This window comes from Rana temporaria, chromosome 1 (assembly GCF_905171775.1).
Source record: "Rana temporaria chromosome 1, aRanTem1.1, whole genome shotgun sequence".
NCBI lineage: Eukaryota > Metazoa > Chordata > Amphibia > Anura > Ranidae > Rana > Rana temporaria.
This window is the reverse complement of record NC_053489.1, coordinates 616,284,235-616,303,567: the sequence shown is the minus strand read 5'-3', so window position 1 is coordinate 616,303,567 and position 19,333 is coordinate 616,284,235. Positions and strand designations below refer to the sequence as shown.

Sequence of the window (19,333 nt, the reverse complement as noted above, 5' to 3'; positions counted from 1 at the left end):
CAGTTAAGTAATTTAATTATATTGTGAAAAAAAAACAGAGCTGAGGGCAGAGTGTTATTTACATGTTTCTGAGAATTCCCCTTTGTAAAAAGTCTGTGCTATTTGAGTTGAAGCGAGTGGAGTTATCTGTCTACACTGCAGTTTTTCAGCCCTAAAAATAAACCCAGCCTCTTCTGATATGACTCTGCCATCAACTAGGTGTTTGGTATTATGTGCTTTATGTATATTTAAAGAAAAAAAATGTATTTTAGAATGTTGCTGCTGTTCTAATATACATCTTTGTTTTTTCTTTTTTTCTTTTTTTTTTCCTTTTTTTCTTGTAGAGGACAGTCCCTGGAAAATGATTGACAGGGCTTGTCCAATAAGGACGGAACTGAACAAGAACTCGATTTTTCCTTTTTCTATGTGTCCCTATAGCACCGGCACTCCAGCCAACTTTACTCTGCCATGGCAGAACGAGTCCTCCAATCAGTCCTTATTATCGGGTTGGATAAGAGAACTTAATCTCAATGACAGCTTTGGACAGCCACTGGCACCGCCGACGAAAAGACACTGCAGGTCACTGTCTGAGCCAGATGAACTTTCTCGCTGTCGGTCACCCTGGAAACCAGGCAATTCCAAGGTTTGGACTCCCGTTTCAAAGAGGCGATGCAACAGCGGTGGCAGTGCCACTTTACAGCGCTGTAACAGTCACGGCAGCGCCACCTTGCAGAGAAGCACAAGTGTCTGCCTGCCGCAGAACGCCCCGTCTCTTAACAACAACAACAATGTGTTCACAGTGCCTGCCTGCAACACATCTCCTGTCCCAAGGCCCTCTTCTGCCAGCAGCGGCTTTGTGGATGGTAGCGAAGGAAGCACAACCTCCAGCATACGTTGGAACTCTGGTGGCCCTTGTGACTTCAGTCCAAGGAGGCGCCTTTCTCTGTCTCAGGAGCACATCACAGAGCCAGGAGATATTTTGCCTTCAGCCAACAGCACACCAACATCTACCCCAGAGTTGAGGCGGCGCCAGGGCTTACTGCGGTGTCGTTCCCAGCCGTGTGTGTTAAATGAGAGGAAAGCCCGGCTAAAGCGCAGACGTGATGAGGACGTACGGTGGAGCAGGCCATCTATAGATTTCTTTAAAATGACTCGGGTAAGTCTTTCTGCGTGTCAGACCTGTGTATCTGTCATTGTACATTTATTGGTGTTTTTGGTAGGTTCTACTATTCATGCATTTTTTTTAAGAACGTATAAAATAGATCTGTAGGCAAAACCTTTCATACACATATCAGTACTTCTACTATAACATTTTATAAATTCTATAAGGATAGCTATTTGATTTCCAAGAAGCCTCTCAAAGCCAAGTTTCCACAGAATTACATTTAGGCAGACAACTCCCCACATTGTGAATAATTACTGACTGCAGGTATTTTGTGCACCTTATGGGAACTGATGATTGGCTTTTAGCATGAGTTCCTTTTTGTGCTCATAATGTTTTCATAGTAGGTAAGGTTGAATAAACACAATAGTCCATCCAGTTCAACCTGTGAAGGTGTATGTGGGTCAATGTCGGTAATCATTTCCCATATCCCTGTATGTTGTGTTTACTAATAGTTTAATAGTGGCAAGAAACTTTGTTCCTGACGGGCTATTATTGCAATCCAGGGCTTTGTTAGAGAGATTTTCCCTCATTTCCAGATTTGCTGACAATGGTCAAATCGGAAGTGATGCAACAGGGACACAAAGTAGAAATTCTGACAGGGGTTCTAAGAGTTCCCTTACTAAAGAAAAGCATTTTTATTGTGAACTTCCTATCTGGTAAAATGTTAGCAGCAGAATGGGAAGTTGAAGTTAAATCTCGCAGCACCGGATAGCAGTAAAAACCTGATGGGGGTTCTAATCCTTCTCTTCTCCATTTAAACTAAGAAAAACATGTGTCTGGTCATACCCTGAAACAGTGAAAGTAGTTGCATACATGATGCATTTTCACCCAAAAAGCTGTCAGAATTACACTTGGTTAGTGAGCTGGTAATTATTATTGATGTGTACATGAAAATATTTCCCGTGTTATCATATCGAGCAGTATGTGCGTCCTGCCTGGAAATGACGTACAGTGGAAGATATGAGTGCATTGTGCTTTTGCTTTTGAGTGTTTTCTCTTTCCTTTCTTCCAATTTAATCTCAAGTTTAAGGAGTGGTGGGAAGATGGGAAATTTTGCCATTCATAACACTCAGGAGTCAAAACTCAGGAAATGATAGCAAGTTATGTACAGACACAGAAGACGGCTTTGTCCAGAAATATCCAGGAGTGGCTAAAAAAAATGATCCATTGTTTCAGTACATGAGGTGCATTAAAGTGTCTTAGCGAAGGCTGACATTTTGTGGAAGCCAACCAAAATCAGATTAGGCTTTAAAACAAGACAGAAGGGAAGGAGTCTGAAATGGAAGTTGGGCTTCGGCCTATTCTCTTTTTTTTTTTTTTTCTGTACCATTTCTGATCTGGGTCAGGAAAACAAAGTATATTTGATAGTTACTTGATCTCTGTGTAGACCTCTTTGTTTTATGTGGTACTGGGAATATGTATAGGGTCTAGCGTTCGTCTAATATCCATTATTTTTCAGATTCTCACATCGATTCTTGCATCCCATCAGTGTGGTTGTACCACACTGTACTTATAATAGGCATGTGCATTGATTTTAACACTAATAGTCTTGTTGGGATGGGTAAGTAGAGTAACAAAAGTGCTTACTTGCCTTTCCTGGAGAAAATGCAGTTCTTGACAGACCCCCCTCAAGTGCTGTAAAAAGTAAGGCATTTGGCCCTTTATGTCCGTTAAATGGAAGGATCACCATTCAGAGTGGCCAGTTTTCCCTCTTCAGCTGAGATCATATGATCAAGCATCTTCAGAAATGTACTGCACTGGAAGGATGCAGAAGAGCAGCATTTTCTCCAGGTAAGGTACTTCATTACTACTGCACAGTGGCCAACTGGTTAGCACTTCTACATTGATGCACTAGGGTTGTTCAAATCTGAGCCATGACAATGCCTGGCTGGAGTTTGCATATTCTCCCTGTGCCTGCGTGGGTTTTCTTGGGGTACTCTGGTTTTCTCCCATGAAAAGAAAAGAAAAATGGTAGGTTTATCTAAATTGGCCTTAGCATGTGTATGTATGAATGTGAGTTAGAGACCTTAGATTGTAAGCTCCTTGAGGGAAGGGACTGATGTGCACAATACATATGTAAAGCTCTGCATACATTGAGTACCTGTAATAAATAACATAAATAATACGGTTGATCTGTATCGAAGAATTCTGTTATTTGAATATATTGGAGGAATTTGGGAGGTCATCTAAAAATGTATATTTCAATCAAAGGGTGTACCATTCTAAGTAGTGCCCTGGCATATTTGACTAACACACAATCATTCTGATTTTCATGTCAGCTTGTCCAAATTTCAAGACTCAGATGTTGGCAGTCATTTGGGCACCTTGATTTTTATTTTTTATTTTCAGAGAAGAGCTAAAATGTGTTTAGTTTTTAGAAGTATTGATTCACAGCTTTTTTCAATGTTATATTGCCTATAATAATGAATTCATATCCCTGTCTGGAACAGACCCCAGGTATAACAATATACAGTACTACTTAATGGCCCTACAAAAAGTTCACAAGATGAAAAATAAGTGCAGCCCCCTCCTGCCAGCTGCATGTACAGTGAGATGCAAGCTTAAAATAGAGAATTGTAGGAAAGTCCCTTTCTCACGCTGTGTGCCTCACCCGACCTCTCATAACCCACCCAAATCACACAAGATCCTTTATTTTGTTCCATCTGCTGGAGGGTGAAGCTCACGCACTACACTCGTGTCTGCATATTGAAAGATCTTCGACTTGTCTGCACTTGACGGCTTCTAAATTTTTTTTTTTTATGTAACTTGGTGTTGACTTTGTTTAATTCTGTCTATTCTGATGTGTTTTGACAACCTGTCTTAAACCTTTAGGGTATTTGTTACTGTGGATGATCCAGTTTTTTCATTGCCCATTTTTCAGTTACTTGGTAAGGCTGCCTTGCTGTTTGTAGCCAGCAAAGTAAATCCTCCAAATATCATCAAAGCATGTGTAGATGGTCTCGTGATAGTCATGTTATGCCACATGCATTAGTAGGCTTACAAAGTTCCAGTCTTTAAAATGTTCGGGTGTCAATATATCGGTAGATCTATCCCTGAGGACGACAAGGGGGAGATGCCTTCCTGTCCTGAAGTGGGTAGTCTGAGCACCACCCCAAGTCTTTTCTAGTGATCACTCACTTAATATAGAAAAATTGAGCCTACCCACTGTTTTTTTTTTTAATGGGTATGCAAATCTGTGTGATAACAAACACCTCTATATGCTAGAACAGTGTTCTCCAAACTTCCTGAACAAAGGGCCAGTATCCTGTGTTTCAGACTTTAGGAGGGCTTTACTGTGGCCAGAGGGTACTATAAAAATGCCCCAGCATTAATGGGAGTAGACAATATCTCAGGCCTGGTGATCAGTGTGATTTTAAAAATGTGGTCGGTAGGGGGAAGAATAATGTCCCATCATTAATATTAGTGGCAGGAACAGTGCACCATTGTTGGTGTCAATAAGAGGAAAAATGCCTCGTTGTTTGCATCAGTGCAAGCAATGGTGCCTCATCATTGGTGTTAGTAAGAGGAATAGTGGACTAAAAGCCCGAACAAAGGCAAGCAAAGAGCCACATCCGGCCCTCGGGATACAATTTGGAGATGACTGTCCTAGAAGGTGTGTAGTGTTCTTCCTTATGGATATGGCTGGAGTCTCCCAAGAGGTGCCCACATTTTTGATTTTGTATCTTTAATGGGCACCTTCTTCAGAAGTCCAAACAATGGGCAGTTGTGCTGAGAGGATATCCCTGCGAATAAAGGGAATTCCTTGGGACTCCCAGATTACCGAAACTAGTGTCCCCATTGGAAAATTTTCCCTCTCTTACTTTCCTGGGGACAACCCAATTTTTTTTACTTTAAATGATTATGGTAAACAGAAAAAATAGAGGAGACGAATCTTCCTAACCGGGCCACAGACAGTAATTAAAACCTAATAGGTGCTCTAATCTCTCTCCACTCTATCCAAAACTATAAAAAAAAAGTTTTGCCTTTTAGTTATACTTTAAGGAAGTAAGCATTCTGGACCTCCTCTGGCTTGTAATCCTCATGGCTCAGAGTTTGCTGTCCTTGCTACTTATTTTACAGCGTCTTGAATAGCACAAGATTCCTCCTGTCGGTGATGGGACAGTGAATGATATGTTTTCCTGTTCAGGAAACTGTCTGCTCTCATTACTCTTCTGCATTCTCGTGGTCCTTCCAGTGCATGTGCAAAAAAAGGTTGACGAATAAATCAAATTTGTTTGATTACCGAAGATTTTTTTTGGATAAGCCAAACATTTGACCTTTGGAAAGGGAGTTTGTGAATGCAGAAGGCAGTGGTCCCTTCATTTGACGAGAATGTAATTGTACCATTCACCTTTTTTCTTTTTTACCTGTAACCCAAGTGCTGTGTTCTGAAGTCTCCCAGATCTATTTAATGATGTTTTGTTTTCTTCATGCACGAAGCACGCCCCTATGTTATGGTCCCCCTGAGTCAGGGGTCAAGTCCTGGGGAAAAAAGTGTGGGAACTCCCACCAAAAAAAAGATACGCTCATATGCATAATTACTAAACCGCATGTTTTTTTTCCGATCCACTGTACCTTAGTAATCCTTTGTTACTGGCTGCTTCCTGTATATGGATTCATCGGGTAGTGTGCGGGTATTCCATCACTTCCTCGATCCCGCTATGTCTCCTGGGAGCTTTTGTCATTGTTCCCAGGAGACATTGCGGAGGTCTGCTGCGAGTTATCACAGGATTTAGAAAGAACTTTAAGCAAGTTCTTTCTAAATCCGGCGATAACTCGCGGCAGACCTCCGCAATGTCTCCTGGGAACAATGACAAAAGCTCCCAGGAGACATTGCGGCTTTGAGGAAGTGACGGAATACCCGCACACTACCCGATGAATCCATATACAGGAAGCGACCAGTAACATAAAGGATTACTAAGGTTCGCCTGCCCCTGACAGTGACTCGAGCTGGGCATCGCCGCTTAGTGAAGGATTGGCTCGGGTGGCTTGGCTGCTCTAGTCCTGCAAAGGGAACTGCGTTCCTGCTGTAAAAAAAAGTGCAGGGACTTCGTTCCCACAGGACTTGAGCCCTGCTCGGAGTTCTTCATACCTGGCAGCCTAACAAATAGTTGCCAGCTGTCCCTGATTTGGAAGACTTGTGCCTTGAAATGTTCCTTGTATTTGGTTCAGAATAAAAAAAAAACTCCAGTCTAAACAAAGCTCTGGTATTTTTAGTTTCTGATGCTGGAAGGGCTGCTAACCCACTGATCTTCCAATCCAGAAATTTGCTCTGCTACACATTGGGAGTTAGCAGGGGTTTTTGGGTCCATGCCCATCCCCACCACCAACATGCTGAACAGGAAATGTCACCACCCTTGGGTAATCAGGTGTGCAGGTTGCAATGCAACCAAGCAGAAATCTGACTGTTTTAACTTTGAAATCTGGTTATCGTGGGTTACTACCTTTTTGCTTATTTTTAGCATGGGCCTTTTGCATGAATTTTCTTATGTTGCAGACCAGGAATTTCTTATTTTTCCTTTCAGACGCTTTGATAAAATTGGCATAAAATTGTCAGTGTGCCAACAGGATGGTAATTTCAGTTCTCCCACATAGGAGTGTTGTTTACTGTATTGCTTCAACACTATAAAGACATCTGACGTAGGCATATAATGATTTATTTTTGTTTAGAGAAGTGAAACCGTACATCACTACCTCAAATTATTATTTGTTCCTCTTTGGTTTTTGGAGAGGCCCTCTTGTCTCTCTTGTATATTCACTACTTTCCTTTGAACTTTTCAGGAATTTTTTAAGGGTAAACTCTGGGATGTGCAATTATTTAAGTACAAGAGGCATGTGTATATGTACTTTGTGTATTTCTTCCAGATCTGTGCAGTAAGTCAGTATGAAATGCTGTCTCTATGCAGGAGCTTCCTGGGTTAAGACCAGTCACCGCTGCTTTCTCTCCTTGTGCATGATTACTGGTCTCGTCTCAGCCCCCTCCTGTAGTTTTCTGCAGGCAGGCGTGCTGGGCCCCTCCCACTGCTATGCTCTTTCCACTGGATATGTACAGAACAGCGAGGATGTAATTCCTACTTTTACAAGGTATAACTGGGTGTGCAAAGTTATTGGGTGCACACAAAGTGGTGGATATATATTCTTTGTGGCTATTCTGGAATATTTTTACTCAGCTTTAAAGCCCAACTCCTGCCACAATTACCTTCATAGATTTCCAGGAGGAAAGCATTATTTACCCTGGGATGATCTCAATGCCATGAGGGCGTACTTCTATCTTCTGCAAATTGGCTAACATTCCGAAGAAACTACAGTAGGAACTATACTCTTGGCCACTCTGGCTTTAGGTGCTGCAGGTCATCTCCAAGCCATTCACAAAACATGTGGCTCCGTTTTTGTGGATAAACCTAGCGGTTGGGTGACTAAGACAGGACTGCATCACTGAAGTCTAGGAGACCTTACATCTAGAACGGCCAGGAAGTTTTGTGAATGGTCTGGGAGAGGGAAGTGGAGATTTTGATGCAACGCTGGGGTCTGAGACCTACAACTCTTACATCTAGAGCAGCCATAAGTATAGTTCCCACTGTACTTCCTTACTTGTTTCGGCATGTAAATTAACTGGTTTGTTGGAGATAGAAGTACGCTTACATGACAGCGAGGTCAACCCAAGGAACAAGAATGTTCGCCTGTTGAAAACCTGTGAAGGTAATTGTGACAGGTGATGTTTTTTAAGTATGGGAAAATTTCATGTTTTTTCTTTCAGAAATTAAAAAAACATTTTTTTTGGATAGCTTGTGGAAGGATTAGAAACTTATTTTTTATTGCTGCATGCTTTCCCACCCGCTTCTTGTTTCAGTAACAGGTGGTCTGGGATATAGGAGGTGAGAGGGCAGCTATCCAATGTCAGAGAACCATTCCTTGAAGTAGAGTGATGAAAGGTTAAGCATTTGCAAGAGGGTGTTAGGGGGTTTTGACTGATCAGGAAGAGTTTTTTGGGTGTGGCTAAGGGCCAATTTACAAGAAAATTTTAATTTCCATACAAATGGCACCCAAACATTGGGAGTCTCTAGACCGTGTTGTCTTGTATTGTGCCCGAGCAACTCCTCTTCTGGCCTGTGCTCATATTGTGCCTGGCCTGAGCATCCTTAAGTCTGTTTTAGACCAAAGTAATCCAATGCCCGTGTCCAACTGAACTGTCCCCGAGGCCACATCTTCAACCAGGCCAAGGCATGATACAAATTGATCACGCTAGTCAAACTGGAGTTTGGGGGGGGTCAAACATGCATGTACATGGTACAGTTTGCATAGTGCGAGTACACCCTAAGGGACAACTGTGGTTTCATTCAGAAAAAATGACAGTAGATACCAACAATCTATATTAATACTGTAATGTAGATTTTTTTTTTGTCTGTACATCTCTTTGGTTGTTAAACTTAACCACTTGTGAGCAAGGTGCAGCGAGGTGTGGTGGGCAGTAAACACACAGAATCTGAGTTGAACAATGAAGGTATATTGTAGAAACGCTCAACACAACTTATTCAGGCCCAGTGGGTAGGCACACCCGTCCGGGGTCACTTACAAACTGTGACAGCGGTATGAAGTCTTGAAGCTGAAGACAGCATCCGCAATGAGGAGCAGAATGCGCCCTGGCCAGTCCACACCTGAAAGGGATGCTTCCTGAAGAGAGATTGATGTCACTGCACTGTCCCTTCTCCTCTGGAACCTTTTCCTACCTCTAAAGCACTGTCCCTGCCAGATGTGGAACCTGTCACTTGCATACAGCCCAGGAGCCACAGTCTTAACTAGACTCTGCCTGATCCAAGATGGCTGCTGGAGTCGCATGGGACTCCAGCATCCAATCGCGGACAGCTGTCTCCCTATGACTGCAGGAAGTCAGAGGAACAAAGTTTCTTCCAACTTCCCCTTCTGCATTACCGTATCGGTCGAGTTCAACCTGCAGTGGAGCGTAGAGGCTGCACCTGTCTACATACTGTTTTGCCACAGGCCACCTTGTTCCTGATGAGCTTTGTGAAAGTTAGTTTTCTGACCTGTCCCGCACAATCTGAACAAGTAATTAGGGTTCATTAGATTAATTTCTTTTTTTTTTTTTATATATATCGTACATCCTATTTTTGCATTGCCATTGCAGTCTGACTTTCCTTTACAGTTTTCTGGCTGGATTTTGTAAGCCTTAAATTATAGCTACACCTTTGGTTTAATTCAGCACAATGGGACACTTAGTATTGGAAAAGAAATACAACCTTTGGTGCCCAAAGCTACAACCGTCTGCCAGGAACTCCTCTTTTCCACAGAACATTTACCGTACTTGTTTTGCTGATCCTAGCCTTGCTTAATATATTATGACAATGTGAAAATGAGCTTCTAGGAACTGACTACTTCTGGTTATCGTGGGAAAAAGGTGTGAGATAACTATACAGGAAAAAGCCACCTTGTTTCTATTGCCTATAGGCACAAGCCTACTGTGTCTAAATCTAGGCCCTGTGCCCATGGGTTGGCATATTGGCAAGATGGCTTGCATTTTCAGATCAGTTGCGGGAAACTTGTTTCTTTGCATTCTGAATAGCTAATGGGATTCAATGTTGCCACATACCTGGCAATGCCAATTTATAAGACTTCCCATGCTTTGCACATGGCACCCAATTCTGCTGTAAAGTGTATAGAATTTTGTGGCCTGTGGTCCTATTAAAAAGTTTAAATAAAACCTATAAACACATTTGTGTTTTTTTTGTTTTGTTTTTCTTGGGGTGGTAAAGGTAGCTTGGCTCACCTATTTGCCTACTGCAGTAAAACTCTGCTTTGCGTAGGAAAATGTGAGTTTTCTTTTCACAGTTGTTACGTGCCACCTGTATCTTAAATTGAAATGTCAGCCAAGGTGTGGATCGAGTTTCAGCCCTAGCAGACAAACATGGCCCTGTGAATGGGAGACCTTCATACTTTCCAGCTAATAGTTAAGCCGAAGGCTCCAGCTAATTTTTTAGACAGCTGTTTGACCTTGCTGGAAAATGTGGCGTCCCACTGGGATGGCTCCCATTATCTAACAGTTTTGGCAAGAGCTCAGAGCTCTCAGAATGTGTACCCGGTAATAAGGCAATTATTGCAAAGAGCAGAAAGGCTCGGCCTGATGTTTTATGTTAGGATCTGGCTTCTTTCAGTCTGGAAAGGGATCACGTTACCTTGTCCGAAAATATTCCCAACTTCTCTGCAGAGTGTGGGAACTTGTATCAGGACGTGATTCAGCTATACCTGCAGATACTGTACTCAGTACTTGTAAAGAACGCTTGTCCTGAGCAAATTAAGGACCTACCAATGGCCACGCACTTGTGAAGATGCTGGTAGCCTGGCTGTTTTTTGAGTCACTGACCCATAACAAGCATGCAGCAATTGTATGGCAGGTCAGTGGTGCCAAATTTATGCACTTCGCTCAGTGTTGGGCTATAGTGACGTTTATGGACAGGACAATGCCCTTTACCCAGTGTTACTGATATGTGATACTAGCTTTAGTCTGCCATAAATATAACCTGTCGATACCACAATACAAACAAAAACTTCGGTATCTGTGCATCTGCTTTCAGTTTTCAGTTGAGTGGGTGTTGAGGAATGCAGATCCTCACCTACCTTTTTGTTAGAGATTTTTTAAATTGTGTTAAAGTTAACCTGATGCTTACAGCTCACTCTAAAGCCACACTATCCTCTAGTCGCATGTCTGCATTTAATTGTGAGGTATGGGGGAGGCTAGCATTAATGACAATTTAACAGAAAGTAAGCACTTTTACAAAATGCATGGGTTAGGTTTGGGAGCTTCTGAGCCAAGCTAAAGGTCCATTTTGCAAAGTGCAACCATTTTAACCCCTCCATTAATACTGCTTTACAGGTGGCTGCCAAGTGGCAAGCCTCTTCTGATACTTGACTCACTTTTATACCCAAGGCCTCGACTTCCCTGTCTTCAGGGACAAAAACCATCCTGAAACTATGCCCCAACCCACCTAACAAACTACTATCCTTCCCAACCTAAAGCTATGCCTCAACCAACCTGCCATGCCTCAATCTTGTGTGAGCCACCTTGGCCACTAAGACACTCTTTAGACAACTTGTTGGTTTGGTGGGTAATGCTTAAAAGAGAAGGCCCTGTTTTGGATGGTAGTCCTTCTCTTTTGAGACTGTTGTGAGGTATGTGTTATGTTTGACTGGAAGTTTTTTCCCTTGTTTTAACTAGATGGACTTGTGTCTTTTTTCAACCAGACTATGTAAGTATTACTGAAGTTGGTATGATTCCATTAGCCATTCTTTTCTGTACGTACGACCTGTTTTGTGTACAGATCCAGTGTGAACCACCTTGACCACTAATGCTTCTCTGAGGGGTACCCTAGGGTCCCAGAGAACCCCACCTCTGGAGGTTACCACAGGGTTCCACAGAACTCCGATCGTGAATTGCTGCATTAGACTGCAGACCCTGCTTCTGTTCTGAGAATGATGTGATGGAACAATAAACTGGATATTTTACAAGTATAAGTAGCGTTTTTTGGACATGAGTTGCTCTTTAATATTTAAAGGGGATTTGGTTGAGCATTACCTTGTCTTCTGTATATCAATAAGAAAAACATTTATGTTCTACTTGTGCGAATACTAGTGCACATCAATATTTCTTCCAGTTGTGTCTTAAGATAATTTTAAAGGCTAAGGCCACCTTAACTGTTTCATGTTGGACCTTTTTTAGGGCATAATGTGAGACCTACCTGGTCAGTCTGTCTGTAGCCCCCCTACTACCAATCTCCCCACCTTAGGCTGGGCTCACACTACTGTGTGTTGAGAATGTGCACAGAAATTAGTTCCCTGTTAGCAGGTGGCGCGACGATGCCATTACTTTATTAATTGCACCCCCAACGCATCTGCTAATTCGTACTGCATGGTGCTGCAGCGTTTTTGTTAAAAGGTCAGGGATTTCTTTTCCACATTTCTCATGTGTAGGTAACCCCCAAATAGCGTGCCCTACCCGCAATGCACAGGAACACATTGGAAACGCGCGTATTTATAGGCGAGAACCTAGACTGACAGAATCTGTAGGTTCTGCTCTCTGCCGGCTCCTATCAGTTTCTGAATTCACCATGACTGTGTGTGGCACTGACTGAATAGCCAACAATATATATTTACAGCGTTCTTTGAATAGAGGAACTACAAGTCCCATGTTCCACCATGGCAGAAGGACTCGCTTTTAGTGGAAGGTAAGTTCCATCACTGCACTTGTAGTACATTGATTCTTCTTCAAACATTATTTCCGAAGGTCTATACCTCGGGACAGACCTGGGGCTTTAAGAATAGCCTGCATAGTCTGGTTCATGGTTGCAGTGATTTGCAGGTGCCAATGCAATACATTTTATAAAAAATAAATAAAAAAATGATCAATGTGGGTTCAAATAATTTTTTTACAAAAAGGTGTAATATGCAACAACTAGAACACTTTTTTCATAAGGACACAGTAACAATACAGTATGAAGATTTAGCAATACTCCCTCTAGTGGCTGCGTGAATATCACACCATGTTGAACAGCTTCTTGGATAAACATTGCGAGTTGGTCAGGTAGAAAGTCCTGTTTTCAGTCCACCTCACTAGACTAGTCCATAGAAAACTGGAGCAGTAAAGCACAACCACTACTGTGCTGCTAAAGCTGGCTATACACTAGCAAAATTTATTTTTGAACGTTTTTTTTTTAAGAATGTGTTTTCAACCACAATGACATTAAAAGGAGCAGGATAGACATTTTTTTTTCAAGTCCACTCACTCCAAAATTGAATGTTTAAAAGCAAACTTTTTTCAAGTACTTTCGAACAACATTCATCGAGTCTTTGAATGTACGGACGTAAATTTCTGTACAAATATGCATACAAATATTTGTTTGAATATCTAGTATAGTTGGCTTAAGCAGGAAGCCCCACACTATTATGTAATGAGTAAATATGGCTGCCTCCATGGTCATATTGAATTAAACAATATACATAGTAACAAGTTTTATTGATCAGCACATGCTATTAATACTATATAGATATAATCAGTCTAGTAATAATTTTTTATAAAAAAACTGCAGGTTTTTAATTTTTTTTTCTCCTGTCTGGATGGTGCTGATGACGGAAACTACAAGCCGGCTCCTCTGCAATAGAAACTTATAGAGCAGGAGCTGAGCCCGTAGATCTTCTGCTTTCAGCGGTGGGTGACTCATTTCCTCAGTGGCCAAAGTTAACTTTCAAGATGACAAAACCGTTGTGGTATCATCATACATATGACATGTAATCGCTGCATTCTGTGTGAAATACCAAGTGTGACTTTCCTATCAGCTGGGCACAGGTTTGAGTAACAGATGACCGTTATTGTTAAAGGGAATGTTATCAGCTTGATGTTATCAATGTGTGCCACTATCTTAAAAGAAGTTTAAAATATTTTTTTATTTTTATAGTTTATCATTCTATATTCACAGGGGGGTATCCTTATTCACTCATTACATACAACGGTTTTGCTTCCTGTTTGGCTGTGCTACACAATGGTTGTGCTTTACTGCTCCTTTGCTCAAGGAAAGTTTGAGTCGACTGACTTATCTGTTATCGGAGCTCCACATTGACATTTCAATAAAGTTTAAAAAAAAAAACATTTAAACAGTGCAATGTGTTTAAAAAAATGTAAGGCACCAGCCCCCACCCCTGGGCACTAGCCCAGATCATTTTACTCTGTGGCTAATGTACAACACAATAGTAAATGTATAGAATAGCAAGCAAGTAACAAAAAAAAAAGTGAGACATCGTAAAAATGACTTGAGGGTGTCACTAGAGTTGGAGTATTAATGTTATAAGCATCCAGTAAAAGATGTTTATCACTTTTCTTCTGGTGGGCAGTAGGCCGAATTGAAGAACTATGGACGCATTTGGTATCTGATAGTTCAGGTGTGCCAGAAAGAATTGCCTGCTCAATCTCCTTTTGTGTAAGTAATACAAATCCTCAGAAAACGCCTTTTTTCTTTTTTGATGTGTGGTCACCTGACCGTTACTCTCCATGCTCATCCTTTCCTTAGTGAGCTGGGGGCAGAGCTCTCTAAACAATACCGAAGGTAAAAGTGAGGCAGAGGTTATCACACCCTCTCACTGCTCAAGGTAAGTCAGTAATTTTAATCCACATTCCCAACACTACACTGTACATGCATTATAAAATATCTGGATGGCTGCACTCATTCTTCAGAGCAACTCTTTATTCATCAAAAGCAGTCCATAAAAAGCAGCAAAACTGTGCATGAGTACACATGGGGGGGAGAGTGAGAAAGGTAACGCATTTCATACATGCTGTACTACCAAACCTAAGTTGGTTCTAAAAGAAGCATAGCAAGTGTGAAACACGTTACCTCTCTCTCTGCTCCTTTGCGTCCATGTATATTCATGTACAGTTTTGCTGCTTTCATGGACTTCTTGACTAAATAAAGAGTTGCTCTGAAGAATAAGGGAGTGCAGCCATCCAGATGATTTATTTGTGAAGAAGAGGGTATGTGTATTCCGTATTTTTGTAGGATCAAGATAAAGCTACTCAATGGAACTAGCCTTCCTAGAGATGAATTATTGCAGCTTCTGAGTTCTGAAAACACTACGGTGGCACCGTGATGTACTATGGTCTCAGCAGACCCAGAATGAACCATAAGTCTCACCCCCCATTGAACTGGGATCCCATTGAAGTCCTGAGTGACGAAACTGGTCTGGGAGTGGCTACACGGCAAACTATTCGTGCTCCATAACGTTCAGACTACCGCACACCGAGTGTGCGGTGCTTTTGGAGTGAAGAGACGAGCGAGCGGAGCGGGGGCTGAGACCTTTGGTTCATTCTGGGTCCACCGAGACCATAGTACATCACGGTGCCACTGCAGGCTTGTCTCTGGTTTTGGAGTTTTTACTGCTGAAGTGCTTTTATTTGCTATGATAGATGTGAGTACAATGTGTGAAGGCTACTTGTGCTGTTTTTAATATAGTTTTGATATACTTCACTATTGGAGACACCTTTTTATTTTTACATGTGGAGCAATTTGGTTTACTGGAACACTGGTGGAATCGTTTAATACCTTTTGGAGACTTTATTAAGCCGTATTGCAGAGCATGTGAGTGCAAGGCATATCCTTTTGGTAAGCGCAATTCCTTGGGGTGTGAAGTCACTGAGCACTTATGGTGTGGTGGAAGGTCTCAAGCAAGATTGAGTGGACCCTTTGAGTCTAATCACTTGAAATTTATTTAATCACTTGTGGACTTGGTTTGAGTGGTTATCACTTATTTGTTTTTGACCACTGGATGAACGTTATGAACATTTATTTAATTTTTTTTTTAATTTCTACACTAATCACAGGGTGATTTATTCATACACTAATTTAGAATTGTTCATCCACTGAATACGGTGCTACTATTTTGTTCACTCAGAAACATTACACATTATATATTTAAAGTAGCAGCTTTAGGTGTTTTATATATAAAAAAAATTTTTTAGTTTGTTCCTGGGCGCAGTGGGGGGTCATAAGGTAGAAGGGCGCCTACATTTTCCTTTTTTCACCATTTATTATTATTTTTAATTACTAAGGTATTGGCATGGGGAATTCTGGGCAGGTGCAAATATTTAGGATACCTTGCAAACAAATATTTAGCAATTTTCCCTGAAATCTATAGTGTGTAGGAAGAAATCCACGTCTAAAGTTCCTTATACTATGGCGCTTTCCTCAACAGCAGGCATTTTAGTGAAATTAATGAACTGCTCATGTTCATTGCACTAAATCCATGAATTAAAGTAGTAAACCCCCAGCGGTTTTTAGCTTAACAAATTTGGCCCGCTAAAATAAACATTCCCCAGTAAACAATTTTAACATTCCTGTTTTCTCAGTGTTGCTTCCCCTAACTTCTGGTCTTCACGGCAAATCGTTATCGGTGGACAGTGCAGTCCCCAGCCATTCTGTTAGCTTGGGGAAAGGACAGAGGAGCGTGGAAGTGCCTTGACATCATAAGCTACAGTTCTGTGTATTTCTGTTGTACATACAACGTGTAGAAGGACAAAACTTTAGCTCCTGTATCCAAGAGTGGCTACAAAGGATGCTGCAGGAGAAAGGAGTTCCCCTAAAAAGGGGAACGTGGGTCAAAGTTCATGGCACAAACTTTAACAGGCACATAAAATGGGGATTAAATCCAGCTGCATACTTGGTAAGTGATTAAGTAGACTGATGAAAGTGCTTAAAAAAACTGAGGGCTTAATATCACTTTAAGCACAACCAAGCAACTAGCATTTTCTGAAGGAGAGGGTAACTATACCTCCATACTTTACAAGTACTGGTTTCCTGAGAGCAGTTATCTGCTTTTTAATCTGATAGTAGAATTTGCAGCTTCAATGTAAAAAACGAAGTTGTTTGCAAGCTGTCATGCAAATCTTGCACCGTGGTGATTGGTAACAGTGAAGTTTCCATTCAGGGTGTTTTCACACTGAACCGGCACCAGCTGTGTTTCTAAAGCGTAAAACCTCTTGAGTTCTTCAAAAATGACAAATCTTGCTTCTTCTGAAACATTCTTAACATATTTTCACATGGCTGCTTCTAGGCTATTTGAAGCTCACATCACCTGTTGACCAGGTAGCCATACTGTTTTTATGGCTCAGTAGGAAGTATCAATGTCGCTCATGTTTTACCTCATTGGTTATTGGCTTGGATTTCAGGCTTGAGAGACTGTCTCCTTTTCGTCAGTCTATAGATTAGCTATCACTTTTTATGTAAATGTTCAGTCTGCCTTCAGTTCAAACACAATGAGTTTGCCAGTTTTCTGCAAGCTGTGTGTTTGTTGAGCACTCTCTATCTTCTCGGTTATATTGGCTTAGCCTTGTTCATGTTACCCCACCCAAGTTTTATGGATTTGGCAGCCATTAATGTACACAAAGGTGTCCTCTGTGTACAAAACAAAATGCTTGTTAGAATCAGACTAGTGTGCCAGTTAGTCTTGGTTCACCAGAAAATCTGTACAGAACTATGAACCCTTAGGCAAAGCCATAGACAGTTAGAATCTCAGCCGGTTCAGCAGGAACCCACCGAGATTTGAACAATGAATGGACAGGCTGAACATACCAAGTTGATCGATCAACTTGGGTACAACCACCAGCTGGATTTTACCTGCAAAATTGCTAGCGGCTTCTACAGGCCAGGTGCGGTTTTCCCCACCACCCGTGGTTGCAGGAAAGAAATTCGCTCTGTGTATAGTTGGCTTTACTGTTCCCCCAAGATCCTCAAAACCTCCGTCAAAATGCCCACAACTTTCACAAGCAAGTTTTTTTTCAGCCTTTCCATTGACCATTGGAGGCACTCCTTACATTTGATAGCCAATAGGAGGGCAGGGAGTGAGACAAGATGGGACAGATTAACTGCAATTTGAGAATGTTGGGGCACACTAAGGAGAACCTGAGCAACTGTGGAGCACCAGGAGATGCCTGATCTATGGACTTCTGACTTGAGATCAGTAATAATAATAATGGAACAGAGAAGGCAGAACCGAATACGGTGAAACCTTGGTTTGCGAGTAATGCGATTTACGAGCGTTTTGAAAGATGAGCAACTTTTTTTTATTCCTTGATCTGCAAGTTTTTTTCTTATGTTTAAAAAAAAAAAAAGCCACTCATGTACAGTTTAGCGATGTATGTTGCCAACGATTCGCGGGCAATGGTGGCTGCCAGCGTCTTTCTGGAGACACTCCTAGCAGGGGAGGGCTTACCCAAAAGTGATATCAACAGTCCTGGGTGTCTCCTAATTCTCTAGGAAGCGCTGGGAGTTCAACCTGTGGCCACATACAGCGTTGTACTGTATACTGAACACCAGCGGCTTTACTGAACATACAGTACATATAAAGAGCGGCTTTAAATGGATGAGCACCCACATACAGAGCTGTATACTGTACATCAGCAGCTGTACTCTACATACAGTGTAAAAGAGCCTTTTAACCACTTAAGACCCGGACTATTATGCAGGTTAAACCTTGCTCCTTTTTGCGATTCCGCACTGCGTCGCTTTAACTGACAATTGCAGTCGTGCAACGTGGCTCCCAAACAAAATTGGCGTCCTTTTTTCCCCACAAATAGAGCTTTCTTTTTTTGATCACCTCTGCGGTTTGTATTTAATATAAACAAAAATAGAGCGACAATTTTGAAAAAAAAAATTTTTTTACTTTTTTCTATAATAAATATCCCCCAAAAATATCTAAAAACTTTTTTTTTTCCTCAGTTAAGGCCGATACGTATTCTACTTATTTTTGGTAAAACAAATTGCAATAAGCGTTTATTGATTGGTTTGCGGGTGCGGTCACTGAGCTTCGGACCAGGTCGCGAGCGCAAGCCCCACGGGCTCTAAAAGGGCAACGTACAGGTACATGCCTGTGCCCAGCCTTGTCATTCTGCCGATGTATATCGGCGTTAGGCGGTCCTTTAAGTGGTTAAATAAATGAGCACCAGACTCTTTAACATTGTAAGGGTGCACATTAGATTTTTTTTTTGCTTTTTGCCTTGAAACTTTTGCAACAGAGGTACAGTATTCCTACTACTGTACAGTACTGTATTTTTAAGTGCAGTGTAATTTGTTTCATGTTTACAGTACACTTTATACTGTGTTTTGTTTTGCCGTAATCATTTTTATATGAATAAATGGTTGCGGAACGAATCACCTGAGTTTCCATTGTTTCCCATGGGGAAATTTGCGTTGATATAAAAGTGCTTTGGATTACAAGCATGCTTTTGGAACAAATTATGCTTGCAAGCCAAAGTATTACTGTAACTGGAATTTGGGAATCCTGGGGTACTCTGGCAATATCCCAAGCAACTGTGAAGCACCATGCTGATTCCTGATCTATGGACTTATCCTAAAATGAGTGTTAACAGTTTTAAATTGTACAGTAGTGAGGCCTGTAAGTGAAAAAAGGTGTGCAACCTGTTTAGTAAACCCGAAGCAATTCTCCAGAGATGCTTTTAAGAGTATCGCTACGTTCTGCTTTCATCTATAGTCACTTGGCAGAACAGCCTGTAAACCTGGCAGGTAGTTATTACGAGGTTGTAGGTCGCTATTTTTCTCATGTTCACACAATGTAGAAATATACAGTAGAGACATCCTGACAGGATGAGGCTTCTTGCAGATTACAGCAGAGGCTTGG

General features: G+C 41.5%; 1 protein-coding gene across 6 annotated transcripts in view; it reads left to right on the top strand.

Annotated features, from left to right (window-relative positions):
• FAM53A (family with sequence similarity 53 member A) overlaps positions 1–19,333 on the top strand; it is a 109,840-nt gene that overhangs the window by 70,138 nt on the left and 20,369 nt on the right. For 5 of the 6 annotated variants that reach the window (XM_040335268.1, XM_040335270.1, XM_040335265.1 and 2 more), the window contains one exon: positions 324–1,135. In XM_040335268.1, the coding sequence (XP_040191202.1) occupies positions 324–1,135 (812 nt within the window). Of the gene's footprint in view, positions 1–323; positions 1,136–15,203; positions 15,304–19,333 lie in introns of all 6 variants that reach the window. The other variant, XM_040335269.1, reaches the window with a different exon arrangement.